The sequence below is a fragment of the Channa argus genome, chromosome 5 (assembly GCF_033026475.1).
Source record: "Channa argus isolate prfri chromosome 5, Channa argus male v1.0, whole genome shotgun sequence".
In the NCBI taxonomy this organism is placed as follows: domain Eukaryota; kingdom Metazoa; phylum Chordata; class Actinopteri; order Anabantiformes; family Channidae; genus Channa; species Channa argus.
Genome location: NC_090201.1, coordinates 13725338 through 13744234, shown reverse-complemented (window position 1 = coordinate 13744234; position 18897 = coordinate 13725338). Strand labels below are relative to the sequence as shown.

General features: G+C 37.6%; 3 protein-coding genes across 4 annotated transcripts; 1 reads left to right on the top strand and 2 right to left on the bottom strand.

Annotated features, from left to right (window-relative positions):
• Positions 1 to 3764: 3764 nt before the first annotated feature.
• ccdc174 (coiled-coil domain containing 174) lies at positions 3765 to 9178 on the bottom strand. Of its 2 annotated transcripts, XM_067505736.1 has the most exons (11): positions 9024 to 9178; positions 8694 to 8801; positions 8511 to 8611; positions 8373 to 8431; positions 8133 to 8283; positions 7789 to 7884; positions 7542 to 7678; positions 7293 to 7387; positions 6845 to 6992; positions 6582 to 6728; positions 3765 to 5321 (listed from the first exon to the last, which is right to left on the bottom strand). In XM_067505736.1, exons 1-11 carry the CDS (start codon positions 9063 to 9065, stop codon positions 4729 to 4731), a joined length of 1677 nt encoding a protein of 558 aa, XP_067361837.1. In that variant the 5' UTR covers positions 9066 to 9178; the 3' UTR covers positions 3765 to 4728. The 2 variants fall into 2 exon arrangements, with proteins under 2 accessions (XP_067361837.1, XP_067361838.1); XM_067505737.1 differs by lacking the exon at positions 8511 to 8611 and having other exon boundaries at positions 9024 to 9177.
• A 2021-nt stretch (positions 9179 to 11199) lies between these two features.
• ghrl (ghrelin/obestatin prepropeptide) lies at positions 11200 to 12824 on the top strand. The gene is made up of 4 exons (XM_067505081.1): positions 11200 to 11711; positions 12055 to 12132; positions 12212 to 12323; positions 12415 to 12824. Exons 1-4 carry the CDS (start codon positions 11598 to 11600, stop codon positions 12432 to 12434), a joined length of 324 nt encoding a protein of 107 aa, XP_067361182.1. The 5' UTR covers positions 11200 to 11597; the 3' UTR covers positions 12435 to 12824.
• A 150-nt stretch (positions 12825 to 12974) lies between these two features.
• Positions 12975 to 18840, bottom strand: tatdn2 (TatD DNase domain containing 2). Its single transcript, XM_067503551.1, has 6 exons — positions 17623 to 18840; positions 17132 to 17506; positions 15950 to 16840; positions 15082 to 15209; positions 14293 to 14476; positions 12975 to 14179 (listed from the first exon to the last, which is right to left on the bottom strand). Exons 1-6 carry the CDS (start codon positions 17809 to 17811, stop codon positions 14039 to 14041), a joined length of 1908 nt encoding a protein of 635 aa, XP_067359652.1. The 5' UTR covers positions 17812 to 18840; the 3' UTR covers positions 12975 to 14038.
• Between the last annotated feature and the right edge of the window lie 57 nt (positions 18841 to 18897).

The window sequence follows — 18897 nt, the reverse complement described above, 5'->3', positions numbered from 1 at the left end:
TCACAAATAGCACAGAATATCTGGGCAGATTTTCTTTCATCAGAGAGTTCATGATTTTAATTACACGTTAAGACTGTTTAATTCAGGGGACTTATTGTGTCCCCTGCCGATTTAGATCCAGCTCTCCTTTTAGTTCCCTGCCAGATCCTTGCCGTTTATTCTGAGTGAACTCCCAGCCTCCTGGTTCTTCCTGACTCTCGTTATTTGGACTCCGTTGCCTGATTATCTTTGTTATGAGGTTAATTTAATTGTGTTTTCTAGGGCTCTGTTGTTTGCACTTTTAGTTTCATTGACTAGACATGTTTCCGATCTGATTTTTATTTGTGCACTCCTTGGTTATTTGTTTATATAGTGGTTCCAGATCCACTCTGGTTACGTGTCTAATCAGATTGATTCTTGATTCTCTCCTAGATTTTCCCCAGTTCTTCAGAGTTTAACTTCTCTATTCATTTATATCCTGTCCCTACTTATTTCTAGTTTTCCTGCATTACATTCTCTGTTCTTTACCGCAGTCTGTTGGTTTCCTCCAGCTCAAGTATCCCTTTGTCAATATTCTCTCCTATTCACATCTCCCTGCTTATCATTAGACCTTCTAGTTTACAGTTGGTTCCTACCTTCTGGAGGGATTCTTAGTTACCTGTTTTCCATGCTTTGTTATTGTAATAAACCTCTGTGCCTCTTATTTGGGTCCACCCTCATACACCAAACCCTGAGAAATTGTACAAGCCCCCATAGGGCACCACCTCATAATCTAATGAGTCACAGGGGACATTTTCTTCAAACACTTTTTTTGACAGTTTAAGTATATTTTACTAATATCTGCACGATTTTGAATGTAGGACTTTCAAAAGAAAATTCAATGAAGGAGCGCAATGTATATGCATTGACTTTTAAGTATAGGATCTCAATACTTCTTCCATGTTTTAATTGTTTCTGGAAAAAAGTATAGAGGAATAATAGGGTTGGGAATTAGGCATATCAGGCTTTAGCTACAGAGACAATGCGTGTTATATTTAATTTATTTAGCTTTTTTCATGGAATTTCATTTGTTCAGTAAGACTTGCCCGTCATATCCTTTAATATAGGAGCGTTTGACATCGTATCAGGAACATAACTCATGTGTTACAGCAACACCAGAACTGAAAATGTTTAAATGATACCCAGACCCAATAACAACAACATGAGGTAAACTGAGAAGGTGTATTTACAACATAAATTTAGCCACCTCATGTTGTGAATTGAACTGCAGCCAAATGCTGTCATTAGAGACTCCACGGGGCCTTTGTCCCTCTTTCTCTGATCCATCTGCTGCTGGGGAGACACTGCAGCAGGCCTGCCATCAGCTCGCTGTTTTACATGTGGCTGTTTGACACAGCACAGCAGGAGAGGCATTATGGTCTGGTGGCAAGAGCGGCTCAATAGCTGTGGCAGCATTAGCTCTCATTACCCAGACCAACTCATTACAGCTCACCGTGGGGTGATGCTGATAGAGGGACCCAGGCTTCCATCTGAAACACATCGTCTGACAGTGTGGAGGCACTCACCAGAGGAAGACACCAGTCACTGATGGACCATTAGCAGAGCCTGAAGCTGCAAAACACTGTTCTTGTTGAGCAGTGTGAGATGTCGAGGCAATAATGTGCTTTAATTGTCTGCCCTACGGACACTGCTGTGGTGTGTAAACTTGGGGTGCAATAATTCAGATTTTTCTGTCTCATTTATTTAGCCTTCTTCTCTGTGCTGATTTTTTCCTTAATGTTATAAAACTGTATTTCCAATGACCACCTTTGTTTGTTGGGCATCTTAGGTGCACAATATTACTCTCTTTATAAACTGTAGTGTAGCAAAATGGCTTTTTCAAACATGAGTGCAAGCATATATATATATATGGGAAAGCTGCAGATATGGTAACAATAACTGTACTAAAAGTCATAAACAAAGGGAGCAATTGTGATTCTTTCTTTTATGTCTTTATGTTTCTGTTTCCGTTCAACTTTTAAATGAGTTTATGTGATATGCTAACAGATAACAAGTTAAACTCCTGCAGCGTTCCACAGCTGAGATAAGCACACAGAAGAACAACTTGCATCCCAAGGCGAGAATCATGTCCTGTTGATAGAAAATGAAACTAACCAGATGTCCATCTCAGGTGGTACAGTACAGATGGTAAAATTAATTTAGATGGATAAACCTGCTTACGTGTCGGAATAAAATGTAATAAGCTTTAATGATTGTTAGGTTTTCCACTTGTCTCTCTTTTGGTCTTGCTGAATCTCCCCAAAAAGCCCCCCTATTGTTTTATTAGTCCACTGAAAATCTCACCTCAAAGTTTCTTTGCTACTTATCTTAGCAGTTTTCTATTTGTGTTGTTTTGTTGTGTCATTGTTTTAAATGAACATTGACATTCAGCTCAAAATGTTTTTAAAAACATTCATAGTTATTTTTTTAATAACTTACACTAGTGCAAACATTCAATCCCAAAATAACACAAAGCCAGTTGTGGATGTTAAAAGAGCAAAGATCATGTTGCGCATGTAAAAAACAGTGTCCATGACTTACAGGTGTTTGTGTGAATACCTGAAAAAAACCCTTTTTTTAAGAATCTATATTTCATTTTTATAAACTTTTCTAAATTTGGCTTAATGTGCTTGAATTTACTGATCAGGTCTTAATGACCTATTATCTTTAATGGAGCTAGCAGTAGGCCATTTCGCTTATACCCTCCACTTGCTTTTACTGTATCTTAATGTCTGTAATTTAGAGTTGAGAAGACTTCTAAACTGATCGTGAAAGTCTAAGATGGTGTCTCTTTTGGCTATTATTATCTTCTCAGTTGCTGTCTGAAATGAGGCTGCTCCTTCTGTTACTAAAATTTCCAATATCAAACATTAAGATTCTTTCAGGTAACTTGTGTCCTGGGTTTTATTCCCACACACAGTTTGAGAGTTCAGTTCCCTGTTGCATCATTGAAACTTTGCATCAAATGCCTCCCTGAGGATAAACCTCTCACTGACAAGTGAGCTCTCTGAGCCTTACCGGAGTTACAGCAGCAGTAAACTGTGTGCACATTTGGTGAAGACCTGTGATGATATGCTCGAAGTGAAGTGAATTTTTTTTCAGGTTTTTTTGTCATATTGTCCGAAATGTTTGCATGATGCATTATAGCATTATACCACTTTAGTCAGTGTATTCTTAGCGTCTAACAGGCAATGCTAGCATGTGTCAAAGCTATTGAGTCAAGCTAGTGTAGCAAGTTTTATCATGGCTGTCAGTGTATGTATAGTAGCCTAACATTATTATAAAGGCTTGTCATAACATAACAAAATGTATGTTTTATGGAATATTGAATAACTTTTCTGTATTTTAGTATTTTAAAATCCGTCTAGGCAACTGCTCCATCAGTGCCATATATGCTACCCATGCCTTCAACAGCTCCATCTGAGCCATCATCAGATTTCTCATCTGAGACCTTGGGACCACATTGAAAAGCAGGACCAAGAAAAGTCTCAGGAAGAGAAAATAAAAACAAAAACAAACATAGACAATGAAACTGACTCAGAGAAAGAAGAGTTCGGTATTGTTTGTCGGGAGAGTTACTCCTAACCAAGAGATTACAGTATTGGAAATCCAAGGCATTGATAGAGGAGCCATTAACACTTGACATAACTGCCAGTCTGAGGAAGTTAAAGGAAGCTTGTATCGCAACAAACCATGATGTTTCTTACTTTTATATAGTGTATAAATTTAGTAAAAACAAATGTTGACACTGTCAAAATTTTTTTAATTGATTGTACATGGTGATTGGCTTTCAGCAGTAGTTGTTTTAGATGGAGCCGGTAAAGAAGATCATTACAGACACAATCCTGCTCCACAACATCATGCAAATGCTAAACTGATAACATACTGATGTTAAAGACTTTACTAATATGGTGGAAGCCATCAGCTCCCAGTTCTCTCCTCCAGATAGAGAAATCCCATTTACTTCATCTAACAGCAAATCACTCTCCTCATTTTCCACTCTGAGGACAGCGCATCCACATCATCCTTCTGAGAAGCCTTCTCTTGACCACTCCTTTGTTGAGAATTACAGCTCTGCCTGTCCACTTCCGTATCTTGACAAGACCATTGAAAAAAATGAAAAAGCCCTACTTCTCAAAATATACAACTCAAGTTAATGCACATGCGCTGGTAATACCTAGTCTCGATAATGTGCCAACATACACAATCAAACCCTTCCAGATGATCCAAACTGCAACACCACATTTCACAACACTCTTCAGATCTCTGCACTGGCTTCCTGTAGCTGCCCGCATAAGGTTCAAAGCTCCGTCTTTTGCCTACAAAATCGTCAGCTCAACAGCTCCTTCTTACTGCAACTCTCTAACTAGAGAGATTGGATAATTATCCAAAGTGGACAACTGGTTTTGTAATAAGGCCATTTTTATTTTTTTTGTATAAGTATACAGTTCCACCTTGTGGTTATTTTCAGACTGCACCTCAATGGCCAGCTAGACTTGTGTGTAATCAACACACTGTACACCCATTTGACATCACATAAAAGCCTTATGAAGAAGAGGTGTTATGATTTAAGAGTGGAAACTAATTGTGTTTTGTTTCAACAATGACCAAAAACACTTTAAACTTTTAATGTTTATTAAAAGCTGAGATAATGTGTTTTTTTTTACACCCACAGTATGAACAAAATATTCAGCACAAATTTTTCAGAGATTAGGTAGTGTTCCTGTAAAAAGACAGCATGTCATCCAGACTCTGTGGAGGGGGCTTCTGGGCCTCACTATGCTCTGCAGGCTGGGGGTGCTGCTGAGGCTGTGACTGGCTCTGCAGCTGAGGTGGAGGCTGAGGTGGAAAATGAGGAGGATACTGGTTAAAGTACTGGGGAGGAAAGTCAGAAAGCAGGTGATGTGGACCTGCTAACTGAGGAGGATGTGGAGGAGGAAATGAAGGATAAAATATAGGAGGAGGGGAATAGTGGGGATTTAAAGGGGGAGCAGACAAAGGAACTGAAACTGTGGGAGGGTTTGAGGGTGGAGGCTGTGGTGTGGTTTGTGGATGCGAAGGAGGTGGAGAATTTTGTTGAGGAGGTGAAGGAGTCATTTTAGACATTGGTTGTGGTCTCTCTTTGCTCTCAGAAATTTCTCCTGTGCTCTTTGTCTGCTGGAACAACATTTTGGATTTATTCTCCTGAGTTTTATTTTCCCCTAGTCGTCGTCTCTTTTCTGCATTGAAATATGCAGAGGGGGGTGCAAATTCTGAATCTCGCTCATCCCGGCGCCGGGTTTTCCACTCACTAAACATGAACTCTGAAATAAACAATACAAAAGTGGTGTTAAAGAAGCAAACTTTTAGATCTAGCACTAGTGTAACATAACAGCTGTTAAATCAAGATTAGTGCTTCCTCTGCTGTCATTAGAATGGCGGCAACAGCATTTCTCTGGAGTAAGACAATAATGTCATTTTGACTTGGCTTAGCTACTAAACAAGCTGGAGTAATGGTGGCAGATAAAGACAATATAAAAATAAACAAATGTCATGTTACCTAGATGATATTGAAATACCAGACATCCCAACTCTTTCAAATGTAGCTGTTATTGGGCATCACATCAAAATAAAGTAAAACGTGTTTACATAGAAACTTTAGCATTAGCCACCTGTTATCTATAGTTATAGTATAGCACTAGGCAGCCAACAGACATCAGGGCCAACAGACTTGGGGGTTTGCGTTCACACATCCACCCCCTCCCGATAAAGTCTGGATAATGTCTGAATTGCATTGCATGTCTGAAAGGGGCTTGTTGTAGATTTCCCTCAATTGTTGCAGAAGTCATAAACCTTAAACGTGTTTAAAAGATTCTTTATGAAAAAAAGAGTGTTAGCAACTAGATCTTAAGACTTTAGCAGAGCCAAGCTGGCAGTTGGCTTTACTTTTGTCACTGTGACTTATCTTAAAAACAGCTTCAAACCACAGGCAGTTTTACCGCTGCCAACCAGCTCAACCACTGTGAGGTATTGTAACACCGTATTGGGTGTGGTATCGTATCGTCAGTAGTTTTCTGACTTCAAGTACACAAGAACAGTACTGGATCAAAACCCAATGATGGTACTGGCATCGGGACATCCATAATCATGTTCTGTCTTGAGTATTGCACACATCACCCAGCCCCAGTACCATTAAGCCACTACAGAAGAACTGATTAAGCAAAAGGATTTAAAGGGCAATAGGCAAATGTAACAAGATGACTCTGTGATGTCCTGATTTATCACAGTGCCTTTTTTCAATTGCACTGTATCATTTAACTTTCACACGCCAAATTTCCAATGTTTCCTTCCAGATAATTACACTATTTGATTTAAAACTTCACATAAAAACAAACTTAAAGAGGATTTGAATGAAATGGAAAAATGTATAGCCTCATGTCTTCAATATTAAATTCAAGCTTTTAAGTGAAGCAATGCATACTGATAATTAAAAATAAAAACAGCATCTATTGTGGACTGTAAGTAAACCTTTACACCACCGCCTTTTCTTTTTTTACATTTAATATCGACCTAATAGAACTCACCTTTGCCTCTGTCCCATTCTCTGACATGAGGAATGCCTGGTTTAGTGTCCCTCCTCTCCTGGATCTCCACTTCCACCTTCTTCACTGTGCTGACCTCTGGGCAGTCCTCCGGTAGAGGCGGGGAACCTATTACTTCATCTTCCTCTCCTGGAAGAAACAATTTATAGTAATCAATCATCAAAATTCATCACCTAATGAGAGGCAGCAACAACTTTTTGAACAAACACCTTGATTTTATAACAGTAGAATACTTGGATTCCCACCTTTATTCTCCTCCTGTCTTTCCTCTATCTCAGTGTCGTCCAGTTTGCCCTTCTTCATTTTTCTCTGCCTCACCTTGGCCAAACGAGTCTGCAAGATGGCCTGCCTCTTTTCTTTTAGTCTCTCCCTCTTAGTGCGCTGGTCTGTTGTCTGAAGAAAAAAACATTTTAAAAAATTTAAAAACAAAACGGAGCAAAACTTAAAGTAGCATTGATAATCTTATAAGATTTAGGTTACTATTACTAGTTTTAAATGTACAGGGGCTTTATATCTACAGGAAAAGTGCGAAAGAAACAAATGAAACATTTAGTAAAATCAAGCAAATATTAAAAGTTGTACAAGGCTGAATATGTGTAGTCAATCTTAAGGAGGAGTGGCATTAAAATGGGTTTACACACAGTTATAATAAACTTTTTTTTTTTTACAAGTCCTTAAACATTAGCAGTTCACCTGGTCTCTGAGCATTTCGAGGGTTTCTCTCTGCTTTCTTCGCTGCTCTTCATCCTGAGAGAATGCAAAGTAGCCTACACCAAGCTCCCGGGCCTCTGAGATGAACAAACAAAATATTTACAAATCAGCCACAACATTAAAACCACCAGATGGATCTAACATTGTGGCTCCTTGTTATGGTCTTATAACAAAAAACGTGCTTTATTGTCAAACAGTGGATAAAGGTTCTATAAAAACTGCTATTGGAACCTTGTGCTCTGATATCTTCATAGTGGATCGGTCCAATAGGCCTTTTCATAGACTCCTCTTCCTCCCTCTCCCACTCCTGCCTCTGCAGCTCTCGACGCATGTCCTCTGAGAGTAAGGACTTCTCAGATGAAGCTTTTCTACAAGTAACAACCAGAATGCAAACAGCTGCAGTTCCCAGCATAAGAGGCTCCAGCTTTAAGAAACCATAACCAGCACAATTAAAGAGTCTTATGAGGGAAATAATTACCCAGCTCCTTTAAGATCTTGGTCCATTTTCTTAAAGTTTGGCAGGTCTTTCACCATGCATCTTCTAGATCGTCCCAAAGAGTCCACATAATCCACCCTACAGGGAAACAACATAGCAGGTGAGCACTGTAAATAATTAAGCAATTATTACAACTTAGTAATGTTATATTTTCACGTTTCATTTGTACGGTGATAATTATAAAATGCATTTTGGGAATTAGTAGCGGTGGTGCTTGTTTAAAATAAGTTATGAAGGTTGTAATTAGTACTTAAAGTATATCCTTAAACATAAAAGCAAACAACATATTTATTATACCAAACCAACAACAAAAAAGAGGATGTTACCATTCCTCATCTGGGTTTTGAGAATTAGGTATAGGTGGCAAGCTGTCTCTGTCCTCATCACTCTCTGTTGCCTTCTGTGCAAGTGCCTCTCTCTTTTTGTCAATTATCTTTTGTGTAAAATCAACCAGGAACAATCCCTCTGTCTCCTCATCTGACACATAACAAAGCAAGTCAAACATAAAGTGAATACATTCTGTTGTGCAACCAAATACCAGAAAGACACAATTTAACTTTACCAACCTGGAAAGTCTCCTTTTGTCATCTGCTCATAGAGTTTGGCTTTCTCCTCCAACTTGCATCTGTTTTGAAAGAAATAAGGAGTGAGATGTTACCTGTGTGTTATGACAGGAAAGAGTCTGTACAAAGCATTGATTTCACCTTGCTGAATCCAGACTGCTCTGCTCTTCGGCCAGCTGCTCTGCATCTTTCTCAGCTCTTGCTGAAACACCAGCGTTTTGTTTGCTCCACACACTGGGTTTCTACACATAAGAGATCATGATCATGCACACCATCCATACCTGTACAACCAGGTTACCAAAGTCACAAAATAACATAGTGTACCTTAAGTTTGGATTTGGATTTGAATCCAGCTTCAGCATTTTCTTGCCCAAGCTTCTGTTGTTTGAATTGTTCCTGTTTCCTGTAAAGTTCAGCTTTAAGATCCACTAACTGTAAGACACAAAGCATTAGAGATTAGCGAAATGTAAAGTTACTGAATTGTAAATGTAAATTCTTCCGAATCATTGTAGCGTTAGCTCTGTATTAGACAAGCTAGTACTTTACGCTAGCTTTAGTGTAACTAACGTTGGCGTTAGTTGTTCGTATCTTTAACTCATCGCCAAAGTCACACAGCCCTACGGCAAATAGTTTGCATGGTTCTACTCAACTCACCGATGAAGCAGTCACATCGAAGGGTTTCTTCTTTTTATCCATGGTTAACGCTAATATTTGTTTTCGACACCATAACCTCCAGCGTTAACGTAACCTGAATTCTTCGTTTGTCCCTAACGCTGGGAAAACACGGCTTACCGCCAACTAGTGGTGACTTGTGATGGGCGGAAACGAAACTTTTACGACACTTCCGTTTCGATACCGCTTCGGAGCATGTTTCGATGTAACGATGTCAAGTAGTTGATCTTAAACTTTTTATGAAACGTTTCAAATTTGAACAGTTTACCGATAGGGACAGACCTCAAAGTGAATCCAATTTAATAAAATCCATCATTTGGGATCTGTATAATCTTACAAGATATATAGTTATGCCTTGCATAGAAATATAATATGGTTTACTATGTTACATTCACATTTAAATGTAGTCATTAAGTCATTTGGCAGACGCTTTTAGTCAAAGCGACTTACAAGTTATTGTTCTTGCATGTATTTATTTCTTTTATATTTATGTCCATAGAAAGGGGCAGACAATTTTTTTAGCAGTTTTTAAATATTGGGAGTGAGGTTGCTGAGGGCGCAGAGTTAGCTCACTCGGTTTTTTACAAATTCTGAAAATGACTGAAAGCACCACACGCTTTTTCCCCCCAGAATTCTTAAATGTATCAATTCTTCAAAGAATAATATGTTCTCCAATTCTTTTAATCACCGTTTCCATGAGACCTACACACATTCTTCCAGCAGATGTCGCCAAAGTGGTGATTCAAATGTTTCAAAACACTGAACCATATTCTGAATCGTTTGCTATAACTGGTTCAAGGCTTCAGAAAGCCTCGATTCTCCCATCACTGATGGTGACACAGCTCTACTCACAGCACCATGTCCTCTGTCTTTAGCTTCCATACTGATCTGCCATAACAACTGCTATTAGCAACATCTCTTACCACATCTTCTTGGCTTTCCCATTATCTGGATTATAAATAATAACATTTTGTAATAGTTGATGTCTTCTTCGTTCAAAACATAACCCAAGAAAGAAAACAGCAAAGTAAAACTATCACAGCAAGCAAATTGATGAAACGTGTCTGTTAATTAAAGACCAAATATATGCAGGTCTTTGTAAAACTATGTAAAACTTTCCCTTCATCTCTGATCTCAGCAAATGTTGTCAACAAATGTTAAATCTATTAACCTTCAGCTGTGATCAAGGTCATAGAATATAATTTAGGGTGGATGGTAGAGTCAGGTGATGAGCAGTGTTTTATGTTTACTGTGGAGAAAGTAAATTAGCTCCCATATAGGTCAAATAGATGCATGGTTACTGAGCTGTTTGTTCTTGTGTTAGATTATTTAATCTGTTCTCATTTCCTCATCTCTTTGGCTTCTATAGATAGGTCAGGTTGAATGTTGGTTCTTAGTCAACTCACTGACATAGACCAGAACTGACTCTAGGAAGGGTCCTGGTCATTCGGACTTCTTCTTGTTGAGGCCACTTTATCCTAGCTCTGATCTATGCGTCAACATAAAATTAAATCACAGAAATCTTGAGCGAGTTACTTGGATTTCATGGCTTGTTTGTTGTCCTAACATGGAGTGTGAGTTGTAGCTTCTTATGTGTCCGTGTATTTAAACTACAAAGAGCAAAACCTTGCACCTTGTTAAAATGAAAAATAAAAGGAAAACATTTTTTTCATCAACATAACATTTAAATGCACTTGAAAATAGTTAGCTCTTTGACACCAGAAGCAATAGAATGGATCAAGGAGTGCATAAAAACCAAAGGTTTTTTCAAGGGGATTCCAAACTTCTCTGATGTCATCCTCATTATTTCATGATATACATACTCTTACTCATACTCATACTCTTTACTCTTTTCGCTATTTAAAATAAGAGGAAGCAAAGTTTTTAACTTAACTTTATGTCTAATCAGTTGAATTTGCCACATGTGGAATCCATCCTAGAACTTACATTTACAGGTAAAAACAAAGACTGTTACTGACCACAATCAAAGGATCTGATTAAACGTTTACCAGTAGAGATTACTGTGTGTAGACAGTAAAGTGTGCAAATGTGAAGCGGTCTAAATACTTTAAGAAGCAACTGTATGCTAATGGCTTATTACTAATGTATTGATAAATATCTGTGTGGATATAGTCAGTGTTCTCTCACTGAATAAGTGCGCAGTGTTCTTGTCAATGAATTAAAAGGCTTGTAGTGTTACTGTAAATGCATGGAGGGCTGAAATGCATCAGTATCACTGTGACTGCACCTCTACCAGATAAGAATAATATCACAACAGAGAAATGCTCGATTTCTTATCAGTTTAAACATTAAAACAGTCCAATGCTTCCAAGAGATGGCAGCACAAGTACAAGTTACTAGCATATTTACTAGATTTTTTTTAACCAAAATAAAAGTGGATCAAAGGTATATAAAAAGGCATTAGGCCAATCTCTCTGAAAGCAAGTAGAAAGGAGAACTAAGGTTAATGTTAGTTTCGGAATTAAAGTTGCAGAAACTGTTTTAACATTTGACACTTGGTGCGTTGAATCAAGCAGCAGAGATTTTTGTTTCACCATGTTTTTTAAAAGAAACACCTTTTTAGTGTTTTTTGTGTTGTGTTCTGTGACCTTGTGGTGCAAGTCAGCCAGGGCAGGCTCCAGTTTTCTCAGCCCTTCACAAAAACCTCAGGTAAGGTTCTTCTATCTGCACTTCATTTGGAAAAAGCAATGTGGTTTAAGTCTTATAAAAGTCGTATAAAAAGTTATTTTATACCAAGAGAAGCTGTTATCACTTTCAACTTATTTCCATATTCCAAAGACTTGATTGTGTTTGTTTAGCTGTTGATTTGAATTTTTTTTACCAAAATGGCAAATCAGTTATTAAAATATGATTTCAATCCATTCAGGCATGTGTAAATCACTGCAATCAATGCCATGTTTGATTTCAGGCAAATCTCTAAATTTAAAGTTTGTTATAATGAACTTTGAAAGAAAAAGTTAAATGCTACAAAAACATTTGTTTTAAATCACAGAACAAAGGCAAGTCTTATAGAGTCGGACGCCAGATCATGGAGGAGCCCAGTCCACCAACTGAGGGCAACCACATAACAGTGAGTAAACTAAATAAATTGTTCTCATTAGTGCAGCCCACTACATAAACCTGACCCTGTAACTTTATGGTCTGTTCAGTTAAGTGCCCCCTTTGAAATTGGCATCACCATGAGAGAAGAGGACTTTGAAGAGTATGTTGCAGAGCTGCAGGAGATCATTCAAGGGCTGCTAGGAAACACAGACACTAAAGGTTTATCCCATTCCTGATTTACATGCAACATTACATTTGCTTAGGTTAGTGCACTTACCATTTCTCAACATGCTGTCTCTTTTTGTTTCAGAGAGACCATCACAGATTTAAAAATCATGGGCAAGAAGTTAACATTTACATTCTCAATAACTTTCAATTTCAGCTGAATTAGAAAGCAATTATATGGAAAATAACTGTCACTACGCTATAGAAATGCTGGTCTCATTCTTTCAAAGCTAATTGTATAGTTTGTATTGTATTGTGTTTTCACACTGCTGAGAACATTGACTGACTATGGTTACAATTGCAAATCTGAACCATCAAAAACAGTTAGCCAAGTAATATTATGTGTACAAATGTACAAAATCATCTTATTTCAAGATTTTTTAACTACATCTTAGTATTCATTGTTGGTTCAGCTGACCACGAGTGCCTCAGATATTTATTAAGTCACATTCTGTAGTCTAATATTAAAATCTTTATTAGGTGAATTAATTTAGTAAGTCAATGTTACTCAGCCTAAAGAAAAAAGAAAAAAAAAAGTATATATATATATATATATATATATATATATATATATATATATATACACACACACACACACATACACATAAATAAATTTATAAAAAATTTTTTATATATATATGCCAGTACAAAATTTCCTGGACAGCCAGCTCTTATTTTCAGCAAAGCAGCATGTAACCGTATAAATAAAGCATCAACTAAACCTTTGCTTCTGTCTCTTTAAAATTACTCATGCTTATCTAAATACTGAGCTCATGACTTTGGATAAGGTAGAGGCCTCTAGAGAAGTGAATGGGCAGATATGTGTTTCTTTCCCTATTTTATTAGGTGACAAAACTGAGATGCCTGCATTTAAGTAAGAACTGAGTCCGGGTTTAACTGCCACCTGAAAGTAATTTCACACCTGAACTTTTCATTCATGGTGAGAACATCAAATTACCAACTCCAAAAACAAGGTTGCAAAACCTAATGTTTAAATATCAGGAAGTAGGTCAAGCATGTGACTCCACAGTTCCGCACCGTGGCCTTTAACAAGAACAGATCCACAACCATGGAAGAGGATAACTTGGCCTATATTTTTGGGAAAAAAAATCTAAAATCTTCAGACGTAGGTTTTATCCATTAAAAGCCTGGCAAAAGGGGAAAAAGACTAACATGTATATTATGTTTTCACACAAAAGAAATAGAATTAAAAGTGGGGGTACTAACTTTTGCACACAACTATATTTCAGACAAACTTTAAGTTCATAATCTTCACGTGCTATTCAATTGGCACTTGTATGCAATAATACATTTTTTCCAAACTATGACTTAAGAAACAAAGAAGCAAGATTTAAAGGTTTAAGAATTTAAGAACTGTGTCAAATCAAACTACACTTCCAGACAAGACAAAGTCATACAAATTAGAACAAGGCAAAAACAAAAATGCCTAGGAATTTATTTCAGAACAGAACCCAAATCAGAAAAACAATGTATAGTGCCTCTCAGATAGAGATTTTCATGTCTTTTGGCCTTTTATTTTGTAAAAGAGCAAATTCTGAATTACTAACTAGGATACTCCTACATGGCTATAGGGAGAACTGATGAATCTAAATAAAAAAAGCCATATAAACTGTTTGTGTCACAAAGCAGCTCCAGAAGTGTTCATCATGTTTTTCCCTAGTTGTGAGTTTATGTCTCGTCTCTTAGGATCATATGCCATACAGTTGAACAGTGTTGCTTCGGATGGTGGAGAGGACAGTGGCCATGTCTTCTCGCTTTAGCAGGCTTAGCTCCTGCAAAGTGTGGATGCCCATTCCTGGATGTGAAAACCTGCAGACGTCTTTACTCACCTGTTAGTAGTGAAATACACTTAGCACATAGTAAGCCGTCAAAACAAAACAAAAAACTGTCAACCCTAATGATGAGCAATAATGGGATTTATCTAGGCCTCAAATAAACATACCTGTCTTGGCAAGAAATATGGTGCATCTGTCTCCAACACAATGCGATTAAGAGGGATCTGGCGGACAGCATCTCGAACCTTACTGGCACTGGAGTAGGTGATCAGGGCGGTGAAGCCCACATACAAGTTGGGGAACTCTTTCAAGAAGGGCTCAATCACTGGATAACTGTTTGTGAAACAGTGCCTGGAAATCACATCAGTAAACAATAAAGAAAATTTAATGTTTAAGCGCCATCATATGACAACCTAGGGGTTGTCGGGGAGCGCCTGCTGGCCTAGTCTCTATGTCACTGGTGGCTTTTCAGACAATTTGATATATTGAATCAGTGACGACCCGTCAGTGAGTGAGACCATTTTTATTGGTTGTTCAGCTTAGCGAATAGGTGCAAGAGACTATCATATTAACAATGGCACTACAACTTGTACTCTTGTAGTAACGTCTAATTAGACATATGCTCAATTAGTAGTAGTAATACATGGCCTGTGGAGAGTGAGAGTAGTGTGAGAATGGTTAGCTAATGCCGGTTCTCTACTTTTTCTTCCTCACACACAAGCAAAGAACTTGAAGCACTATATGCTAGTCAGTTCTCGTCTTTGTGGTGTGTTCTAGTGCCACTTGTTGGCCAAGACAAAGGTGACATGACCTGATGCAACAGTTGACCATAGTTGGTGCTAGTTTATAAAAATTATTAAGATAAAATATTATGGATTATAATATTGAACATGAATGTAAAATTGTTCTACTGATAGAGATGAAAAAATGAGGACAGCTAATGCTCCTCCACGCACCTGTGAATTTTGTATTCCCTAGGGATGCATTTCTTCATGATTGCCAGCAGGTCATCATCTGCATCCCTACAGTGGATCAGCAGAGGCTTCTCCAAGGCAACAGCCAAGCGCAGCTGACGTTCAAACACCTTTACAGAGAAGCAATGAAATAAAACAGGAACATCAACAAAGTGTGCTTCAACAAAGCACACTTCTGAAAACTTGAATAATTATACATCTATGTGATTTAAATACTGTAAATTCTTATTCAAGAGTTTTGTGGAATCAGCTAATATATTAATGTAAATATCTTAAATATGATATGTATAATCTAGTTCAACCTAAATCTTCTTGTTATTATTGTCTAAACGTAAAACAAATTTGTTTTATTTTAAATTTAAACCATAAGATGAATTAATTTATTCTATGAAGTCTACTCAACTCATTAAGTTGATAAATCTGCATAGATAGTTTATAGAGAAAGCTCACCAAATAATATTCTTTTATGTAGAAAAGGCCTGTGTCTTTAACAGATGCTAAATTAGGTCATGGTTGTTTTATTTTCACAATAATAAAAACCCTGTGTGAACTATAATAAGGGTTGGTGTTGAATTCAGTCCCTGCCCCTCATACAGATCATCATGCTTCAAGCTAACAGGTTTTTCTTGTTCAATAAAGTAACAACTCCAAATATTGAAAATATTGTATAAAATAAGCAATATTTATTTAAGATAAAACTTTTGTCGGAAGAATTGCATTCTTTGACTTGATGCAAAGTTTTAGGAAAGCTCCTTTTTTCATTTATTATCATATTTCAGTTATATTTTACAGTGCCATTACTGGGGTACAGCCTTTTCTTTAAATATGAACATATAAAATGAGATCTTGCCTCTTTTTGCCTGGGGATGTCAGTGGAATTTTTGTGGGAGTAGTCCAGTCCGATTTCACCAAATGCCACAGCTTTTGGATGTTGCATGGCCCTGAGTATGTTGTGTTCATGGACACTTGAATATGCTTTGGCAAAGTGAGGGTGGCACCCAAACGCTCCCCATACCATGTCTTCAGACAGCAACCCTTCCCAAAGAGCCTCTTTCACCATGATCCCTGGATTGCAAAAGTCTGCAATACAGCCTTGAAATGCTGATGGAAAGCTGCTGCTGTACATCCTTCGAAAGCTGCTGAATGTCTCACAAAGGCCAAGTTTTCCGTAGAGCATGTCTATGTGGCAATGTGTGTCAATAAAACCAACATTATTGTCCGGGTATGGGTAGCTGGTCAACATATGTTCAGGCTCCAAGGAAAATCTTCTTTTAGGACAGCCACTATGTGTATGAGGGTAATGCATTGAAAACCCAGCATCTGACTGCCTGCGTGTGGTTGTGGAGTAATTGTTTAATAGTCCTCTACGTGAATGAGGCAGAGCAAAGGGATCTGAAAAATTATTAATATTGAAGGAAAAATTCTCATTTTCACTTTCTGATATAACGCCAGCGTTTAGAGACTGGGACTGCCTGAATGAGACGAAACCTTTCCTGTGTGAAGGTGAGAAAGCCATCTTCACATCCTCAGGAGTCGATTGAACTGCATCACTGCCTTCATTACTACTTAAATTGAAAGAGAAAGTTTCAGCTTTTTGAGTATTCTCTGAAGATCTCTGGCATCGTGGTCTATGAGAGGAGATTTTCTGATGAGACAAAGAAACTGGTATATATTCCAAAGTGGTAAGGGAAGTGTCAAAGTCATCAGCTTTTTCTGAACCGTCTCCTTTTAGCACAACACTCTGAAAAACACAATACAGGGGAAACAAATTATAAAAAATAAATAAAAATACACAAACTTTTTATATTCATATGCATGTATGTATACGCACAAACACACACACATTTTATATATATATATATATATATATATATATATATATATATATATATATATATATAAAAAAATTGATAACCTTCTAACACATACATTTAATCCACTTAGGTGCTTAACCTGAATGTGTGCTTCAGTGGAAATGATAAAAGTCAAAGATTAAAACAACAAGCTCCTTTCAAAGTGCTGGCTGACTTACTCTTCGATATGTTACTGGCTCACAGCTATAATCTTGACCTTTTGTGTCCTCAAACAACAGAGGAGGGAACCGCTCATCATCCTGGACAGCACTCTCTCCAGGTATATTCTGAGGTTGTACTGAGAGGCTGTGCACTTCAGTCTTACATTGTAAAAATACAGGTGGTGAAGAAAGGCAGTTAGTGTCAGTCCTAGGGCTCTTTGATGGGCTGCATCTTGCATTCTTGCTGCCAATGGCTGCAATCACTGCCATCCTGTAGATGGCCTTTGATCCCTCTTCAGGTGTCCTCTCTTTCTTTTTCAAAGTGCAAGAGTGGGACGAATACAGTGATGTTGTGTATTGCAGCTGCTTGGATGAGTTGTCCATAGTTTTATCCTGAGAGGGGAGCCAAAGAGGAGGAAAGTCTGTTATTTCTTCACTTCAAGAACTGAACATAATGTATGGGCATGTACATTTATGATAACGGAAAAAGACTTACATGTAAAATTTACCTTTAAATTTGAGAATTTCTCAACCGTTTTCTTGGAAAGCTCCCTTGACTTAACTTTTACTACAGAGGGCACCCTTTCACCAAACACCTCTGATTTTCTCTTTGGAGACTCCAGACTTATTGATCCAAATCTCTCAGATCCAGGAGAGTCACTTACGGGCAAAGTATTTGAATCTTCATGCAGTGACATATTCCAGCAAGAGGATGTCTCTGAGCCAGCATCCACCCTCTGAACAAGTGTGGATGAGGTGAATGCAGTTTGAAGCTATTTAATCTTCTTTTTGTCGCAGTCCATGTCCGAGAGTCTGACATATACAATAAAAGAAAAGGAATGAACAGCTTTTTGCCATCTATGTATGCACTTAATGCAACACAAAAACAAGTTAAAAATATGTAATAAGAACATTTCGGGCAATCATCATTTCGTGCTTATTTTTTTTTAAAATTGATTTTCCATAAAGGTAAGTATTTTGTCACAATTTCTAAGTCTAGGCCAAAGGCTGAGCTGAACCCCCTCTATAATATATATATAGTTTCTACGAGTAAATAAACTTAAAAGGCAAACTTCAAAGTCAGTATAAGTACACATACATAGCTCGTAATCTAACAACACATTACACAGAGGGAACCCTGGTTGGCTCATACGCCTTCATTCCTCTTTATCAAAGAATTATTTTAGCTGACTTCACAAAATTTAAGAGTTAGCACAACACACCTGGACGATTTATTTTCTGCGCTGCTCTTTGAGAAATGTTAAGTAAAATGTAGCTTTAAATATCTAACTAGCACAATCACTTAATTGCATTGCTAATGTCAGCTTGACCACTTTCCCGTGTCACGTTTCAAACTGCACTTCAAAATGTAGCTTAAGCCGCTTAACGGATAACTTAACGTTATTCTGACCATATTTATCAGATATTCATCTGACCAGTTATACTGATAAATGTATTACCATAAGGTGAAGCTAATGCTGAAGAGTCGTGGAGTCCAGCACAAATCTTGGTAACACGCTGTGTGGGAAATCAGCAACACAGTTATTTGATGTTATCTGCGTCGGGTCATTCAGCTGCTCGTTACCCGGTAGCTAAAGCGACATATTACTAGCAAAATTTCTCAACAAAATTTGAATGTGAAAATGTTCTGGATTGGATTAAAAACTTAAATTTTTACGTAACCGTCATAACGGGTCAACCTCGTATTTCGACAGATTTTAACGCAGATCTCGCGAGAACAATTACTACAAACAGGATTCTACAATGAAGTGACTACAGGTGAC